The following is a 21002-nucleotide window of genomic DNA, read 5'->3' on the forward strand; positions in this document are numbered from 1 at the left end:
CAGTTACCACTTCGGTAAAACAAACTATTTTTACAATGAACATATAGTGAATTTACAAATTATTTTAACACTGTTTAAGAAATCAAATTAGATTTTTGACTGCACATGCCCTAGACGATGCTGCAAACAACAAAGATTTGAAGTTTCATTGAAATATTCTGTAGTGGTTCTCGTATTGGGTGGTCTCGGTAGCTCTATTGGTAGAGCGTTGGCACGGTAAGCCAAAGGTCCGAGGTTCGAGTCCAAGCCGAGGCTGCACATTTTTCCTTAGACTGTTACAGTTTTATGGATTTAACACTTTAACCTTAGTTAAAGTTAAAGATTTTACACAGGGAGTTTAAAAGTGCTAGTAAAATGAAATCATTACCCAAGTTAAATTAATATCATTCCGCAATGTTTTGGGTATGTTAAATTATGAATTACAGGAAAACTAGCTAACATGCGACTAAAGAATATTATATTTGGGTTTCACATTGATTTTCTTACACTCGTTGAATAAAGTACTCGGTAAATCAAGGAAAAGCGGTTTTAGAGCTCGTTCCGGTTATTTCCTTCGATGCGCTTTTTGTACCAGTTTGCTACTTCCTTTTTACTACTTCCTTTTAACCAAAAACATCCGAAATTTCAGAGGTGCTGTAAATTACATTTTGAAATCGAACCAATCTGCTTAGTATAAACAATAAATTGGTATTTTTATCGTTTAGAATAAAATTATTCTGTATAAACCCTACAACTGTACTGCAATTTCTTAAATTCATGTTGACATTTGTAAGCGTATTTGAATGTAAAATCGGTCCTAGCACCATTTCTTATCCAGTGTCTGTCGCTGGAAATTGATCAGCGAAACTTCAGTATGTGAAGCTGTACATTTAAGGTATAACCCACATAGCTGTCAATGTCTTAAGGGCCTTGTATCATCCTAAAAAATATATCACGGAGTCGTGAAACCATGTAGGAATATTATTCAACATGTGAGCACCCTTAGTGTTTTTATTTCATTTTCAGTCCGAATGAGTTGTGACCCATGACTTAGTCTAACATCCATGAAGGGCATTGAAGTTTGTGAACCATGTATTTAGTTCTTGACCAGAGAAATTGTGTACCTTGTGTTCTCTTTGGGATTTCATTCTGCTAGACCAGAGGTCCTTGTCTTACGTCAATGTTTGAAAGTTTGTGACATTGCATTTATGATTGTATCTTACAAAAACTCATTGATACTGTTATGGTCATGAAACCATGTACAGTGGCAGGAAGTGGAGGCACACATGTCCTATAGCTCCAATTAACGCTACGCACATTGGATCTGAAGACGTGCTATTGGTTCTGATGACCCTTCCACTAGCCAATCAGAGCCTTACTTACAACATTTTTTATGTGAAAGTAGAAGTTTAAAAAATCTATATTTAGCCTGGGTTTTTCATATGGCAGTGGCTACTATTACGGTACCGTAATCCTAGCCTCCGGTTCTAGGATAACAGGAGTTCCGTATTCCTAGACAGCCCTATGAGAATAGGCTAGGATTATGGAAGTATTTAAGAGGCATCAAATTTATGTTAGGACATGCATAAATGACATTGTAAACTTACTCATTTCACTTAATTTCACTAAATATTTCGTGCTATCGATCGGCCGTTTTGGGTTAGTATAATCTTAATGGCGGTGGGCGGAAATATAGAATTATCTATGTTTCATATATACCTGCATTTTTAGCTCACCTGTCACAAAGTGACAAGGTGAGCTTTTGTGATTGCGCGTCGTCCGTGCGTGCGTGCGTGCGTAAACTTTTGCTTGTGACCACTCTAGAGGTCACATTTTTCATGGGATCTTTATGAAAGTTGGTCAGAATGTTCACCTTGATGATATCTAGGTCAAGTTCGAAACTGGGTCACGTGCCATCAAAAACTAGGTCAGTAGGTCTAAAAATAGAAAAACCTTGTGACCTCTCTAGAGGCCATATATTTCACAAGATCTTCATGAAAATTGGTCAGAATGTTCACCTTGATGATATCTAGGTCAAGTTCGAAACTGGGTTACGTGGGGTCAAAAATTAGGTCAGTAGGTCTAAAAATAGAAAAACCTTGTGACCTCTCTAGAGGCCATATTTTTCATGAGATCTTCATGAATATTGGTCAGAATGTTCACCTTGATAATATCTAGGTCAAGTTCGAAACTGGGTCACGTGGGGTCAAAAACTAGGTCATTAGGTCTAAAAATAGAAAAACCTTGTGACCTCTCTAGAGGCCATATTTCTCAATGGATCTTCATGAAAATTTGTGAGAATGTTCAGCTTGATGATATCTAGGTCAAGTTCGAAACTGGGGCACGTGGGGGTAAAAACTAGGTCAGTAGATCTAAAAATAGAAAAACCTTGTGATCTCTCTAGAGGCCATATTTTTCATGAGATCTTCATGAATATTGGTCAGAATGTTCACCTTGATGATATCTAGGTCAAGTTCGATACTGGGTCATGTTGGATGAAAAACTAGGTCATTAGGTCTAAAAATAGAAAAACCTTGTGACCTCTCTAGAGGGCATATTTCTCAATGGATCTTCATGAAAATTAGTCAGAATGTTCACCTTGATGATATCTAGGTCAGTTTCGAAACTGGGTCACCAGCGGTCAAAAACTAGGTCAGTAGGCAGGGCCCTCGTTTGCCGATTTTTGGGGCCGAAATTCGGCCCCGTTCCCCCCTCGAAATAATATGTTTTATTCCCCCAAAGTGTAGAAAAATTCCCCCTCGAAAGAAAAAAAAATCAAGAAAAAAATCGACACCCGATAGTCTTAGGAGCATCTCATAACTTAATGGGCCTGATAAAGTTTTACTCAGGGGTTCCATTTGACCCGGGAACCCAGGTCCGGGAGATTTTTAAAAGACGCTCAAAGGATCCGGCATGATAATTGCCTGTGCATTACTCGGGACCCGGAGACATTTACCTTTGATAATCCTTCCTCTTATCAGTCATTTCCTACAGTAAAACTATGTCCACGATAAACACGTGTATTCAAAATAAACACTCGCGGTCATGCCCTCCTGCCTTTGATCTTCTGCTAAATTCCCGCCCTTTATCTTGTGGACATGCCACGCTGATTTTTTTTTATCAGCAAGTTACGTCACGACGAGTGAACATAGGTAATGAGAATCAATGAAGTGTTAACATTAATTGATAAAGCGTTACCCGTATAGGAGAGATCGCCATGACGTCACGCATAAATACCTGTTTATCTGGTGGTGGGTAAAACAAATGTTTTTACATCGTTTGTGTATGGGATCTGAATTTTTAATTTTTAATAACTTTTTCGCTCATTTATGGATTTTAAAAATTCAAAAAGTTTTGAAATGCTTACGATTTTCATATTTTCCCATTTAAATATCTTTTTAAAATGAATAACCGTTTTAAATGACATAAGATTTTAATAGCGGCGTAGCGATCCTCCAAACTTTTTGAAAAAACACTGTAAGTTAAGCGTTCATAATTAATCCATTTAATTTCGAAATTATAATCAAAAGTAATCAATAAATTGCTTGTTTTATACACTTTCCATTGATCAAAAAATTATTGATATTATTTGTGTTTTAAGAAAGTTTAAGCCGTTAGAAAAACATCACTGTTTACAAAAAAACATGGACGCTCGGCGTCTGCCACCCGGTCTTTGTCTTATCAGTTCTAAAAATAGAAAATACAATGGATTTGTTTACAAACACGATCTCTCCTATTGAGCCTGCATACTGTCAAAAAAGGCGCCAATTATTATCGTAATTAAGCCACCAGCTGATTACCGAGCATATGAAAAGTGTCCTGCATGATTTCTTCATGCAAACTTTAAATTAGATCATTGTTTAATGATTGTACCTTAATATCAACGAGAAAATCCACAAATTTAAATGAATTTGGAAAGTAAAAAGAAGTTTAGAATGTCCGTTCATGATTCTAATTACACCCGGTGACATAGCAATTTTTCCAAAATTCACTACAAAAACTTGACTTTCAATGCAATTTTTAATGAAAAGTAGCATCATTATTTGAGGAACTATCTCTGGTTTACCTTAGTTGACCAAGTTAACTGGCAAAAATAACATTTCAGACGACATTCCAAAAGTGTACCAGTATCCGGATAGTACGTTTTTGGATACATTTTTACAGAGTTTTAGCACTTTTCTGCTAACAAACAAAATATTAAAGAAAAACCTCATCAAATTAAAATGAATTTTGATAAAAATTTATTTACAATATGAGATTATATGACCTTAAACAGAAATTGTTATTATGCTGTAACATGTTCTTGGTTGTAGTAGCTATTAATTACCTAGTATTACTTTATAAGAAAATATAGTCAATTGTATCGATGTGTTGGGGCAGGACTCTTGTATTTTGAAAAAGGACCCTTCAAAATTTGGACCCAAGGGTCCCGGGTCTCTTGGGTTTTCAGGTCTAGTGGAACCCCTGGTTTTACTGATCCGTATAATACGCGCGTTTTTCAGTTCCCTGGATGCGTGTATGCAAAGTTACTTCCCTTTAAAAAAAATGTCGCATAATGCACATCATACCGTAAAAAGATCACGGATGCAACAGGGGCGAAATGCACAAAAATAAATTTGCTTTTTAAGCAGCATGCTCTCGAAAAAAAAAAAAAACTGCTGTCACAGACATTGCTGATTCATCAGGGCCAGACATGCACAATCAGGTAGATACGATGAAGGGAAGCCCTGCTTCGGCTGCTGCTGAGACAATGTCCGTGGATACTGCTAGTGCTACCGATAATGACGACATGTGAACCTCGATTGGATGTCACATAACAACTGATTTAATAAAAGAAAATAAAAGTTGCCTGTTTTCAATAGATTATGTTCTGTACAATACTCAGATATATTCACATTAGTTTGATATCTGTAATACTCAATTGACCTTAATTTAAGGGGTTATGATCAGATGTCATATCTCCAGAATGAATTCCCCCCTCCCTTGAAAACGACGCGAAATTCCCCCCTCCAAGGGCCCCGGCCCCAATCCCCCAAAATGTAGAGAGGGCCCTGGTAGGTCTAAAAATAGAAAAACCTTGTGACCTCTCTAGAGGCCATATTTTTTAATGGATCTTCAGGAAAATTGGTCAGAATGTTTACCTTGATATCTAGATCAAGTTCGAAACTGGGTCACGTGGGGTTAAAAACTAGGTCAGTAGATCTAAAAATAGAAAAACCTTGTGACCTCTCTAGAGGCCATATTTTTCATCAGATCTTCATGAATATTGGTCAGAATGTTCACCTTGATGATATCTAGGTCAGGTTCGAAACTGGGTCACGTGGGGTCAAAAACTAGGTCAGTAGGTCTAAAAATAGAAAAACTTTGTGACCTCTCTAGAGGCCATATTTCTCAATGGATCTTCATGAAAACTGGTGAGAATGTTCAGCTTGATGATATCTAGGTCAGGCTCGTAACTTGGTCATGTGCGGTCAAAAACTAGGTCAGTAGGTCTAAAAATAGAAAAACCTTGTGACCTCTCTAGAGGCCATATTTTTCACGAGATCTTCATGAAAATTGGTGAGAATGTTCACCTTGATGATATCTTGGTCAAGTTTAAAAGTGGGTCACGTGCCTTCAAAAACTAGGTCATTAGGTCAATTAATAGAAAAAGCTTGTGGCCTCTCTAGAGGCCATATTTTTCAATGGATCTTCATGAAAATTGGTCAGAATTTTTTATCTTGATGATATCTAGGTCACATGTGCTCAAAAACTAGGTCACTATGTCAAATAATAGAAATAACGACGTCATACTCAGTTCAACACTGGGTCATGTGGGGATAGGTGAGCGATTCAGGACCATCATGGTCCTCTTGTTTTCATCAAGTCACCACAAATGGTCTTTAATAACATACAATATGGTTATAAATCATAAAATTCAAAGTATAGAATTTATTTTTTTAATCTAACTTTGACACTCCAGGGTTAGACACTAACTTATTTGAACAAGGTTCCCAAAGGAATCTCTACTTTTAAATCTGGGGGTCCTCCTCAGGCTTTGGGATCCCTCATAATATGATATATAAAAACAATCACAACAGGTGTCTTATGAGAAGTAACGGTCGTGACCCCAGTGGGATTCGAACCCGCAACCTCTGTATTGAGTGGCTGACACCTTAACTCCTACAGAAGATTAATTTAGAATGTATCCAAACTGATATCAATTTACATGTTTGCCAATGTCAAGACAAGTTCTCGACTTTGGAGACACTTGTATTTTATAGATATAATCATTGTCAAGTCTATTGTGACAACCACTAAAAATTATAATATCAAAAAAAAAAAATCTTGAAATTCTTGACTTCTCTTCATATATTTTAAAATATAAAATCTTAATATAACCTGGCATTTATATTTCCGATGATACAAAATTTATTGTAGTTTCTCTTTGAGGTTTGAAGATATAAAGTGTTAAAGTAAGGGAATTATATTTTTAGGCATAAAATTCTGTTTTGGATTACTTTCACATTGAAATTCATATACAATTTCATTTTGATGTTGAAAGTTTGATTTATAGTTAATAGACTTATCTTCCGAATCGGAATCATTAAGTATTTATATAAAAAAAAACAACCATCAAACTGAATAACACTACAAAAATAACGGATCGTAAAATTTCTGAAAGTGCAAAAAGATCGCCGAGATCGAGACTCGTAACCGACTACAGTATTCTTGTGCTAAAAATTAAAATATTTTTAGATAATATTAAGTAATATTTTGATGATCAAACGTCGGTACATCACGGTTGACTTCCGCTGCAATTAACTCTTGGGGTGTCATAGAATATTTGGAAGCCGCGGTCCTTCTGTTTTGATTAACACTTCCCGTTACGTAAGGCAAAGAGCTATAAAAATAAATATATTTTATACTTCTTTGTGTAAGGCCATAAATTCCAAGCCATCGTAAACACAAATTATTGTTCAGGGGAAATTTGCATGTATCACGCGTGACCTTCATGACTTAACACATTTAAAAATACTTAGATGTTAAATGGTTGTTACTTTTAGAACGAGGAAAGTCCCGCGAACCGGCCAGTTGCAAGCAGTTTTCTCAGTAATTTTCCATGACGTAGCGTGGTGCACATGTAGGAAAAAACCCCGGTGTCTTTCTTTGAAAAGTACCCGATATATTTAAATAGTAACCACATGATCTTGTACGTAAATAATGATGACGAAATCCCATATTTTGAGTTAGTAAACATCCGGAATTTGTTTCTTTAGGAAAAGAACGAAAATAAAGCGATTGATTATGAGATACGGGATAAAACGATTCTGTTCAAATGGCCGTTAATCGGTATTATACGTTTCTATCGGGTAACCGATAGACATGGGTCAATACATTTCTGTTTGGTAATCGATAGATACGGTGATAAACGTTTTGATGTGGGAAAGGGTTAAACTATTTTTCAAACAGGTTTTTATCTTTTACTTTTTGGATATCATTGACCAAACAAATAGGTATCCAGCCGGAATCCCAGCTTTTAGAAGTTGGTGTTCCTCCTCAAAATTTGGGATCCTCGGGCCCCCGGGACACCGTTAGTGTCGAACCCTGCACTCATATTTCTAATATATTTCCGCGCGCCGCCATTAAGTTTATACTAACCCAAAACGGCGGATAGAAAACACGAAATAATAAGGCAGGCATGAAAAATTAAGTGAAATAAGTAAGTTTACAACATCATTTATGCATGTCCTAACATATACTTTATGCCTCTTAAAATACTTCCGTAATCCCAGCCTATCCTGATAGGGTTGTCTAGGAATACGGAACTTCCGTAATCCTAGATCCAGAGGCTAGGATTACGGTACCGTAATAGTAGCCACTGCCTTTTCATATTTACAATTCTTATGACGACCACAACGCGACTATTCCCTCATGTTTTGAGAGATATATGTCATGGTATGGACTTGGTCACGTAAGGTGTCAGACAGCCGGTTAGCTCAGTCGGTAGGGCACTCGCCCTGTAAGCGAGGGGTCTCGGGTTCGAGCCCTGGACTGACTGCACATTTTTCTCGCTGTTTGACATTCGACTCTATTTTGATGGTTCAGCCGAATGCTTGTTGAAAGAAGTTGTCTGATTGGTTCAAATAAAAATAGATTTGCGAAAATAAAAATAGCAGTATCGGAAACCCAAAATATACATAAGACGAATTTGAATGTGTCATTCTCAGATCTTCGATTAGATGAAGTACTTTAGTCAGATTGTATAGACGCACACATCTAGTTCTTGTCTGCTCTGTAACTTCTTCATGCATTTATCGATATTCAAATATCCTGGCATATACACCATTACAAGGCAATTTGTCCTGTTCAAAACCCATATCCCTACCTTGAAGGTCAAGGTCACACTGGAGAGTTCAAAGATTTATGGTAATTTTTTGCCTGCTAGCTATCTTGTGCATACATGCACTTTTAAATACCTTGGCCTAAACATTTATTATTATTATTATCATACCAGATTTGTTGAGCGCCCTTTTCATATGAAATATATGTTCAGGGGCGCTTTACAATTAAACATGTGACATTTATGTAGGAAACTCAGTCACAAAAACACAGGGCCCTCTCTACATTTTGGGGGATTGGGGCCGGGGCCCTTGGAGGGGGGAATTTCGCGTTGTTTTCAAGGGAGGGGGAATTCACTCTGGAGATATGACATCTGATCATAACCCCTTAAATTAAGGTCAGTTGAGTATTACAGATATCAAACTAATGTGAATATATCTGAAGTATTGTACAGAACATAATCTATTAAAAACAGGCAACTTTTATTTTCTTTTATTAAATCAGTTATGTGATATCCAAGCGAGGTTCACATGTCGTCATTATCAGTAGCACTAGCAGTATCCACGGACATTGTCTCAGCAGCAGCCGGAGCAGGGCTTCCCTTCATCGTATCTACCTGATTGTGCATGTCTGGCCCTGATGAAACAGTGGTGTCCGTGACAGTAGTTTGTTTTTTTGAGAGCATGCTGCTTAAAAAGCAAATCTTTTTTGCGCATTTCGCCCCTGTTGCATCCGTGATCTTTTTACGGTATGATGTGCATTATGCGACATTTTTTTTTCAAAGGGAAGTAACTTTGCATAAACGCATCCCGGGAACTGAAAAACGCGTGTATTATACGGATCAGTAAAACCAGGGGTTCCACTAGACCTGGAAACCCAAGAGTCCCAGGACCCTTGGGTCCAAATTTTGAAGGGTCCTTTTTCAAAATACAAGAGTCCTGCCCCAACACATCAATACAATTGACTATATTTTCTTATAAAGTAATACTAAGTAATTAATAGCTACTAAAACCAAGAACATGTTACATCATAATAACATAATAATAATTTCGGTTTCAGGTCATATAATCTGATATTGTAAATAAATTTTTATCAAAATTCAATTTAATTTGATGAGGTTTTTCTTCCATATTTTTTTTTGTTAGCAGAAAAGTGCTAAAACACTGTAAAAATGTATCCAAAAACGTACTATCCGGATACTGGTACACTTTTGGAATGTCCTCTGAAATGTTGTTTTTGCCAGAAAACTTGGTCCACTAAGGTAAACCAGAGATAGTTCCTCAAATAATGATGCTACTTTTCATTAAAAATTGCATTGAAAGTCAAGTTTTTTTAGTGAATTTTGGAAAAATTGCATATGTCATCGGGTGTAATTAGAATCGTGAACGGACATTCTAAACTTATTTTTACTTTCCAAATCCATTTAAATTTGTGGATTTTCTGGTTGATATTAAGGTACAATCATTAAACAATGAGCTAATTTAGAGTTTACATGAAGAAATCTCGGTAATCAGCTGGTCGCTTAATTACGATAATTTAATAATTGGCGCCTTTTTTGACAGTATGCAGACTCAATACGGGTACCGCTTAATCAATTAATGTTAACACTTCATTGATTCTCATTACCTATGTTCACTCGCCGTGACGTAACTTGCTGATAAAGAAAAATCAGCGTGGCATGTCCACATGATAAAGAGCGGGAATTTAGCAGAAGATCAAAGGCAGGAGGGCATGACCGCGTGTGTTTATTTTGAATACACGTGTTTATCGTGGATATAGTTTTACTGTAGAAAATGACTGATAAGAGGAAGGAGTAAAACTTTATCAGGCTCATTAAGTTACGAGACGCTCCTAAGACTATCGGGTATCGATTTTTTTCTTGATTTTTTTTTCTTTCAAGGGGGAATTTTTCTATACTTCGGGGGGAAAAAAGCATACTATTTCGAGGGGGGAACGGGGCCGAATTTCGGCCCAAAAAATCGGCAAACGAGGGCCCTGAAACATGACATGCAATCATAAGAACAACTTCAAGTGAAACTCAAGTCTTGCAAAACACACACATAAAATGTCATAACCCTTAAAATGTGACATGATGAAGTAAAGGATGAATTGCCAATTTAGTTTATTACATGATGAATTGTACAGCAAAGAGATCTTCGTCAGTGTTGAATGACTTACCGTAGTTCTGTATCACAAAAATAACAATAGCATATTTATTATGTGTTGTAGGAAATTTTGAAAAGGTGTGTTTTGAGAGCTCTTTTGAATGAATTTAGCAGGGGTTCTCACTAGCAATTTCTAGTTGCAGTCCTGGGACTCCCAAAGCTGAAAAAGTTGCAGTCCCAACTAGACTGACGGACAGACTTTAATGTTTCGTCAAAACACAGGCTTCTATTGTACTGTCAAATTAAGTGTAGACCAACAGACATTTTGTAATCACAATTCTTTACCCAGATATTGTTAAGGTGAGACTAAATAGGTGAAAAATGCAATCAAAAATGAATGTAAGACAAAATCTCCTCTGGACAAACTCGCCCCCCACCACACCCCAACCTGCTGTTTCTGATCTACCTGGACATAATCCCCCTGCTTTTATTTTAATACTTATTAAGAGCAAAGCATTAAAACATTTGGTCTTAAATACAAGAATGTACAGTATGTCTATGATCAACATAATGCATAACATCAGCAATTTTGCAGAAAAAATAATCACGTTAAGACCACATCGACAGCATCTTAAAATTACTCGGACATTCATAATTAAGCCTATCACTTTTTCTGAATATTTCTTTAATTCTGCCTGGTAATTATAACATGAGAAAACAATCGGAGTTACTTCAAACGCTTCGTAATCCGTTGTTTACAATCAAAGGTTGTCACCTATGCATATGCAATCACGCTGACAATCACTTGTAATTGAGTTCATCATACATAATTATGCTGCCTGTCGCGCGGTGTAGTGGAAATGGGCAATGCTGATTGGATATACGCAGCTATCGATGGCAAGCGAGTAACTTCGACCACATATTTTGCTCTCGAGTCATACCTTGTGTATTCGTAGGTTTATGTAATAATTAATTTTCAAGGTTTTAATGCTTGCGTCCCACTGCAGAAACGTGCATCTGGGGACTCCCAAGCTGCAATAAACGCGCGTATTCTGGGACCAATTATGCGTACAGGGACGCCGATGTCGGCGTTTCCAAGAACTCTGAATTTAGTGATGAATCTTTTCTGAGATTGTCGGGGAGAGAATTCCATAGTTTTGCGACAGCAACTCTGAAACTTCTATCACCGTAGGAAACCAGTCGACTTTTTTGTGGCACAAGGGTTGTTGCTGCACTTGCTGATCTCAGATTTCTAGTAGGGCTGTCATCGATAGAAACGATATCGATGTATCAACGATATTTTTTTGTCGATCGATTATCGATTCCCATTTTCAAAAATCGATATTTTACAGAGAGAAAAAAACTACCCAAATAAACACTCAGACCCTAAAAAACAACTAAAGTTCAAAAAGTTGTAAATTTGGATAAATGCAAAAAAGGAGTGAAGGCAAAATAAAAATGAAAGATGTTATTAATTTTTATGTATTTCTTTTATTTCATAAATACAAATACAACACAATCAAACAGAAATATGATAAGTAGGCAATAAAACTTAAAATAGCATTTACAGGAAGGTATATTGTATGCATATGAACAAATAGGTCGTTAATCTAACTTAATAATCAATATATCGATGTATCGTCGATATTTGTCTTCTGATATATCGGTATCGTCGATACGCCTAAGACCCAATCAATGACAGCCCTAATTTCTAGTTGACACGTAAACCTCCAGCAAGTCTCTCATATACACCGGCGACTGTCCATACAAGGCCTTGAATGTTTGAATGAGAATTTTGTATTTGATTCTATCTTGTATAATATTTGAAGCCAGTGAAGATCTTTAAGGATTGGTGTTATATGTTCAAAATGGGTTGTTTTCGTAATAAGACATGCAGCTGTGTTTTGAACATTTTGCGGTTTGCTCATTGTTGATTTTGGCACGCCATACAAAAGAGCATTGCAGTTGTCTAATTGTGAGGTCACAAGCGAGTTTATAAGGGTTTTGGTGGCATCAGTTGTCAAATATGGTCGAATGTGACCAATTTGTTGTATTTTTGCCATAAGAAAATGAAGTGTCACGCTCAAAACCCTATTAGAGATTAATGAATCAGTGCAATGAAGACATACTTGTTCTTTTTCAGGATGGCACCCAGAAAGGGAAAGACCCAAAAGCAAGAAGAGCAGGTCACTTTGGGACCCCAAGTTAAAGATGGGGAAAATGTGTTTGGTGTGGCTCACATATTTGCCAGTTTCAACGACACTTTTGTCCATGTTACAGATCTATCGGGAAAGTAAGTTCTTACAAGTATATGTTGCATTGTTACTTAGAAAGTGATTGAACACTGATTTTTTTTGATATCATAGAATTTGAAGCGTTAGAATTAAAAGTTCTCAACAAGGCAGTACTTGTCCATATGTCATGTATGTTGAAACAATTTGAATCAACATTTAAGTGGAATGTCAAAAATAAAATAGTGGGAAGTTTGTACTAGATCTATATGTAATCCTCTGTTTTACACCCAACTTTGAAGAAGATGGAGTATATTATTTTGCATCATGTTGTAGAATACTTTGACTTGTTTGATTTGGGCAAAATTAGGTTGGTATAAAAGGTAGTGGTCACTGTTACACTGAAACTGACAACAGTGTTAAGTAATTGTAGAATGCATAGGTTCTGTGGCTGCAAAATTTCGATCAATGTAAATACTGATGAGCTCGATGAGGGAACTGTAAAATCATTTAATTTTGTTGGCAGTAAATTTTAAGTTTCAACTGTAAATGAGAATTTTCTTTGTAGGATTGAATTCTTGTTGATTTACACAATTACAAAATCCATGGAAATGAATTCCTCACAGTCGGATATTACTGATTTCACAGTTTTTGCTGACGACAGCCATTGTAAAAATCCTTATAACATTTGGTCGGACTACCTTTCGAAAATACAGGAAATTGATTAAAAATTATACCAGGGTTCGTTCTTAAAGCAACTCATCCTACAAGAGGAACTGCCAAGAATTTTCACTCTGTCTATAATTTGTACTGGTACTGCAATTCTCTATTAAAAGAAGACAGTGCCTATTTTAAAGTCTGTTAAACACCATGCATAGGCCTACTTGAATCTTGTTTTTGACATTGTCTAGATACTGGTAATATTATACTGGTGATATTATTATAATGCGGTAATGGATTGGAGAGGGATGGATTAATCATTTTTAGCTCACCTGAGCCAAAGGCTCATGGTGAGCATTTGTGACCGCTCAATGTCTGTCGTGGCAACCAAAAGGAAAAACTTTAAAAATCTTCTTGTCCAAAACCACAGGGCCTAGGGCTTTGATATCTGGTTTGTAGCATTATCTATTGGTCCTCTACCAAAATTGTTCAAATTATCCCCCTAGGGTCAAATATGGCCCCGCCCCTAGGGTCACATGGTTTATATAGACTTATATAGGGAAAACTTTGAAAATCTTCTTGTCCAAAACCACAGGGCCTAGGGCTTTGATACCTGGTGTGTAGCATCATCTAGTGGTCCTCTACCAAAATTATTCAAATTATCCCCCTGGGGTCAAATATGGCCCCCGCCCCGTGGGTCGCATGGTTTATATAGACTTATATAGGGAAAACTTTAAAAAATCTTCATGTACAAAACCACACAGTCTAGGGCTTTGATATTTGGTATGTAGCATCATCTAGTGGTCCTCTACCAAGATTGTTCAAATTATTCCCCTAGGGTCAAATATGGCCCTGCCCCAGGGGTCCCAACTTTTACATAGACTTATATAGGAAAAAAAAAGTTTAAAAATCTTCTCTGAAACCACAACACTTAGACCTTTGATATTTGGTTTGTAGCATTGTCTTATGGTCCTCAACCAAAATTGTTCAAATTGTACCCCTGGGGTAAAAAGAGGCCCTGCCCTGGGGGTCCAAAGTTTTATATAGACTTAAATAGGTAAAAACTTTAAAAATCCTCTTGTCTGAAACCATATGACCTAGGCTTTTGGTATTTGGTATGATGCAATGTCTAGTAGTCGTCTACCAAAATTGTTCAAATTATAACCCTGGGGTTAAAAGAGGCCCTGCCCTGGGGTCACTTAATATATAATTAAATATAATTACCTGATGACCCCACGTAATATGATGTCACTTAACTGTGACCTTGACCTACTGACCTACTTTCCTGTTCTTTAAGATACAGCCTTGAAGTTTTGATGACATACACAGTTTTGCACACCAATCGTAAAACTGAATTTCATTGACCATGAATATGACCTACTGACTTTCTTAATATTTTATCATCCGTTTGACATTTGAAACATGTAGCTCATATTACTCAAGTGAGTGATCCAGGGTCATCATGACCCTCTTGTTAGTGTTATCAACAAATATCAAATTCTGTTTTAGGTCTTTTAGCTATCTGGTTTCTGCACGGCTCCGTTTTAATTGGATATTACACTTTTGATAAAAAAAAAAACACACTTTTCCTGCTTGACGAGTACTATAGCAGGTTACACTCACCTGGAGCCGATTTCTACTTGTATTTATGAGTGGATGAGATGTTTCAAGCCCTGTATATGGACAGCATTGCCATTGTATTACTTGTTAAATCAATTACTTGCCCAAATCCCATGTGAGAACTGTCAGTGAATTTTGAAAACCATTGTAAAAGTTGAAATAAATAAAAATTACTTTCTTGTAGGGAAACTATTGCTCGTGTGACTGGTGGTATGAAAGTGAAGGCTGACAGAGATGAAGCTTCACCATATGCTGCTATGTTGGCAGCCCAAGATGTAGCTGAAAAATGCAAAAACCTTGGAATTACAGCCCTTCACATTAAATTGAGGGCTACTGGAGGAAACAGGTCAGTTCATTAGTTGTTGCTGCTATCATAGCTTTCACAGAATTATGAAAAGTATTGTGGCCTTTCAACTGGTAGGAAACAGAATAGTATTACTGGACCTTGCAGCCCTACATACTTCATAGTATTAAACTGAGGCTCAGCATTTGGATGAAATGGTAATCATTGACGACTGCGTATACTGCTTTTCCAAACAGACTAAGGAAGCAAGATGGTTCAACATTATACTGCAACCTTTATCAAAAGTAAATGGCGGTCTCTTCACTTCATATTTGAAAAAAAAAAATCTTGAGAATCAAAGAGAGTTACAAATCAGTTTGTTGGCAAACAAAATGTTCTCTGACATTTAGGCAAAAATTAGTTAATCTGAAACCATTTGTGAAATTGTCCTCTGGCTCTGATTCATTTAGGGAACTTGCCAGTTACTTTGTGGAGAACAACTTAGTACTGTTATACAGAGTCAAGGAAAACTGGTTAGTTGACGTTACAGCTGTTTACATAACTGAAACATGGCATTACACTTGTATCAAACAAACAGAAAAACTTTTTCACTTGTGTTCTGTATAATTTATCTTGTCTGATGTTGTTTTTCAGGACAAAGACCCCAGGACCAGGAGCACAGTCTGCTTTGAGGGCTTTGGCCAGATCCGGAATGAAGATTGGCAGAATCGGTAAGATATAACAGGGTCTCATTTGCTTAGGTATAAAGTGAAGGTTTTGAAACACAAGCCTCTGAGTGCTGCACTTTGAATTCAAATCCTTACTAGTTTTAATATTATTGAATTTAAGGAAGTCATTTAGGAGGCTTTCAGAATATATTGGCCCACCTTTGAAATAATGCATAGAAGTATATCTTCATCTTCCACTATTAACGGTCGTTCCAGTAGTATGACTTAAATTACTTCCAACTGGTTTGCTTAATTTCTAAGGTTTTGATTCCTTTGAAGTGCAGAAGTTTTTCAGTCACTTACCAACTGGTAAAGCAGCCTGCTTACTGTGAAATTATTCTTAACTGCAAAGGACTAATTTTGTGTTTTTCATGTCAATCCAGGAAAATAAATCTAGGAACAGAATTCAAACAATAAAATTCTTGTCCTGTCTATGCTCCCATTTTAGGAATATGGATCTTTAGTTTGATTTAGTCAGTTTAATATCCTTTATTTAAAAAAATGTGAAGGATTCCAATGAAACTTTACAAAAATGCAAAGCATGATGGTAAGGTATGTTATGCACAGAAGTGAACTCTGCAGTGACTGGGAAACCCATGAGACATGAGCCATAGTCACATAAAAAATGAAAAATGTCTCATAAGTTTTAAGTGCTGATGAGGCCTGTGTCACATGGCTAAATTGTATTGAATGCAAAAGGATGAAACTATTTAATAGTGCAAATCTTACACAAAGGAATGTATTCAGTGCGCAGATTCAAAGTGCTTCCAGTGTTTAAAAACATGTTTTAACATCGTATTTTATTCTAGACTTTCATTTTTTGTCAGTTTTCAATAATTTTCTTTATTGACAAGTTGTGAAGCCGTTACAGTTTTAGTTACTATATTTGTTTTTTACTGAGAGCTTCTTTAATCTGAAATGTGTACATACTACAATGCCAGTTCCTAGTTTACAAGTCGCAATTGTCCCATAGAAATTTCTGAATGTCACATAAAATTTTTAAATGTCACATAATTTATTGTGTATGACGAGCCATTGTCCCATGGACAAAATTTCTTTCCCAGTCACTGACTCTGTACTGTTATGGTCACAGATAATGGCACTGCACTTCCTATTTATTTCTCATTATTATTGACATCACAAAATTATGTCTCCCCCAGGAGACATATTGTTTTTGCCCTGTCCGTCCGTACGTCACACTTCATTTCCGAGCAATAACTGGAGAACCATTTGACCTAGAACCTTCAAACTTCATAGGGTTGTAGGGCTGCTGGAGTAGACGACCCCTATTGTTTTTGGGGTCACACCGTCAAAGGTCAAGGTCACAGGGGCTTGAACATTGAAAACCATTTCCGATCAATAGCTAGAGAACCACTTGACCCAGAATGTTGAAGATTTTGGGGTCACTCCATTAAAGGTCAAGGTCACAGGGGCCTGACCATTCAAAACCATTTCCGGTCAGTAACTTGAGAACCACTTGACCCAGAATGTTGAAACTTAATAGGATGATTGGTCATGCAGAGTAGATGACCCCTAACGATTTTAGGGTCACTCTGTTAAAGGTCAAGGCCACAGGGGCCTGAACATGGAAAACCATTTCCAATCAATAACTTGAAAACCTCTCAACCCAGAATGTTGAAACTTCATAGGATGATTGTTCATGCAGAGTAAATGACCCCTAATGTTTTTGAGATCACTCCGTTAAAGGTCAAGGTCACAGGGGCCTGAACATTGATAACCAGTTCCGATCAATAACTTAAGAACCACTTGACCCAGAATGTTGAAACTTCATAGGATGATTGAACATTCAGAGTAGATGACCCCTATTGATTTTGGGGTCACTTGATCAAAGGTCAAGGTCACAGGAGCCTGAACAGTGGCCTGTTCATGTAAAATCATTTTTTGGAAATAACTTGAGAACCACTTGACCTACAATGTTGAAACTTAATAGGATGATTGGACATGCAGAGTAGATGACCCCTATTTACTTTGAGGTCACTTGATCAAAGGTCAAGGTCACAGGAGCCTGAACAGTGACTTGAGAACCACTAGGCCAAGAGTGTTGAAATTTAGTGGGATGACTGGACATGCCAAGTAGATGATCCCTATTGCAGCCAACCATCAGTGTCTCTTTGACTTTCGCTCCTGACCCCTATTGACTTCTTGCCTATAGGACTTTGCATTGGGGGAGACATGCGCTTTTTTACAAAAGCATTTTCTAGTTTGAAGAATGTCCACAAAAAAAATTGAAGTCTTGATCATATTTATCTGGCCTTGTACTGAATTTCTCAAATGTTCAATTCTACTTTTCAGAGGATGTTACCCCAATTCCCTCAGACAGCACAAGAAGGAAGGGTGGTCGTCGTGGTCGCAGATTGTAAATTTGTCATTGTTCTGTAGCTACATTTACTGCAAAGAGAAAAAAATAGAAAATACTATTTTGTTGGTGTTAGATTTATGCTTGCCTTTTGAAGAGGGGTGCATATTGATTTGTTCATGTCGGTTGTTGACGTCCGTCAAAAGACCATTCATTTTGCAATCAGTAACTTGAGACATTCAGCCCCTGCACTTAACAAACTTTATTAGCTCACCTGTCGCATAGTGACAAGGTGAGCTTTTGTGATCACCCCTCGTCCGTCGTCTGTGCGTCCGTCAACAATTTCTTGTCTGCACGATAGTGGTTTCATTTATGATTTGACTTTTACCAAACTTGGACACAACTTGTATCACCATAAGATCTTGGTTCCTTTCTTGAACTGGCCAGATCCCGTTATGGGTTCCAGAGTTATGGCCCGTGAAATTGCCAAAATTAGCTATTTTGACCTTGTCTGCACAACAGCAGCTTCATTTATGATTTGATTTTTACCAAACTTGGACACAACTTGTATCACCATAAGATCTTGGTTCCTTTCTTGAACTGGTCAGATTCCTTTATGGGTTCCAGAGTTATGGCCCCTGAAAGGGCCAGAATTAGCTATTTTGACCTTGTCTGCACAATAGCAGCTTCATTTATAATTTGAATTTAATCAAACGTGCACAAAACTTGTGTCACCATAAGATCTCGATTCCTTTCTTGAACCGGCCAGATCCCTTAATGGGTTCCAGAGTTATGGCCCCTGAAAGGGCCAAAATTAGCTATTTTGACCTTGTCTGTACAAAAGCAGCTTCATTTATGATTTGATTGTAACCAAACTTGCACAAAACTTGTATCACCACCAGATCTTGGTTCCTTTCTTGAACTAGCCAGATTCTTTTGTGGGTTCCAGAGTTATGGCCCCTGATAGGGCCAGAATTAGTTATTTTGACCTTGTCTGCACAACAGCAGCTTCATTTATAATTTGAATTTAATCAACCTTGCACAAAACTTGTTTCACCATAAGATATTGATTCCTTTCTTGAACTGGCCAGATCCCATAATGGGTTCCAGAGTTATGGCCCCTGAAAGGGCCTTTATTAGTTATTTTGACCTTGTCTGCACAATAGCAGCTTCATTTATGATTTGATTTTAATCAAACTTGCACACAACTTGTATCACCATAAGATCTCAATTCCTTTTTATACGCCCGAAGGGACGTATTATGTTATCACCTCGGTGTCTGTCTGTCTATTGGTTAGCAATTTCCCTTCCGCTCTGTAACTCTTGAACCCCTTGAAGGATTTCAAAGAAATCTGACACAAATGTTCACCTCATCGAAACGACGTGCAGAGCGCATGTTTCGGATGGCTCACTTCAAGGTCAAGGTCACACTTGGGGGTCAAAGGTCATATGACTTCGTTTTGTGTGTATATTGCTCTGCATTTGTGTTGCATTGCAGTGCTCTCGTTTTTATTTTGCAGATCCTTCTTTTGTTCACTTACAATAATTTCCCTTTTATGGTACTATAAATAGCTTATTTAGTAACCTTTTTATTATTGGCTGTAGGAAAAAAATGAGACCACTTTTCTGTGGTACAACATGGATGGTATCTCCAATTTTTAGGTGTTTTTTGACATATCTGTACCTTGTAAGAATTTTTATGCCCCCAAAGGGAGGCATATTAGTTTTCAACTGTCCGTTCGTTTGTTAGTTCGTTCGTTCGTTCGTTAGTCACGTTAACTTTTTGTATAAAGGCACTTTACTCGCGAACCATTGCACCCAGGAACTTCAAACTTCACATGCTGATAGTACTTATTGAGTACACCACCTCTAATGACTTTGGGGTAACCAGGTCAAAGGTCAAGGTCACAGGGGCCAATGTTAACTTTTTGCATGAAGGCACTTTACTCGTGAACCACTGCACCCAGGACCTTCAAACTTCACATGCTGATAGTACTTATTGAGTACACCACCCCTAATGACTTTGGGGTCACCAGGTCAAAGGTCAAGGTCACAGGGGCCAACGTTAACTTTTTGCATGAAGGCACTTTACTCGTGAACCACTGCACCCAGGACCTTCAAATTCACATGCTGATAGTACTTATTGAGTACACCACTCCTACTGACTTTGGGGTCAAAGGTCAAGGTCACAGGGGCCAACGTTGACTTTTTGCATGAAGGCACTTTACTCGCGAACCACTTCACCAAGGACCTTTTACATGCTGATAGTACTTTATGAGTCCACCAACCCTACTGACTTTGGGGTCACCACGTCAAAGGTCAAGGTCACAGGGGCCAATGTTAACTTTTTGCATGAAGGCACTTTACATGCGAACCACTTCACCCAGGACCTTCAAACTTCACATAGTACTTATTGAGTACACCACCCCTACTGACTTTTGGGTCACCAGGTCAAAGGTCAAGGTGCTGCGGGGGCATTTGTCACCGTTAGTGACAGCTCTTGTTTTTTTCTTTTTGGTTAAATTTCTTCCCTTTGTTGTTTGACCTTGTCCTTAAGTGCAATGATAACAGGTGAGCGATATAGGGCCATTATGACCCACTTGTAGTATGTCAGAAACTGTGGTCTAGTACATGACTGCCATCTCGCGAGGAAATGCGATAGTACTATGCAAAAACATTGCCTGTAAAACCCAAACTCCAACATCAGGGTCATACTTGAGGTAAAAAAGATTGACCAGGTCAGTTTAGTGTCGAATA

The 21002-nt window shown here is 37.5% G+C and overlaps 1 protein-coding gene across 1 annotated transcript; it reads left to right on the plus strand.

Moving 5' to 3' along the window:
* The first annotated feature begins 557 nt into the window (after window positions 1–557).
* Window positions 558–18364, plus strand: LOC123564664 (40S ribosomal protein S14). Its single transcript, XM_045358399.2, has 5 exons — window positions 558–630; window positions 12550–12699; window positions 15102–15263; window positions 15855–15931; window positions 18242–18364. The coding sequence occupies exons 2-5, from the start codon at window positions 12551–12553 to the stop codon at window positions 18307–18309; spliced, it is 456 nt and encodes a 151-aa protein (XP_045214334.1). The 5' UTR covers window positions 558–630; window position 12550; the 3' UTR covers window positions 18310–18364.
* The last annotated feature ends 2638 nt before the right edge of the window (window positions 18365–21002 follow it).

The sequence above is a fragment of the Mercenaria mercenaria genome, chromosome 2, assembly GCF_021730395.1.
Source record: "Mercenaria mercenaria strain notata chromosome 2, MADL_Memer_1, whole genome shotgun sequence".
NCBI lineage: Eukaryota > Metazoa > Mollusca > Bivalvia > Venerida > Veneridae > Mercenaria > Mercenaria mercenaria.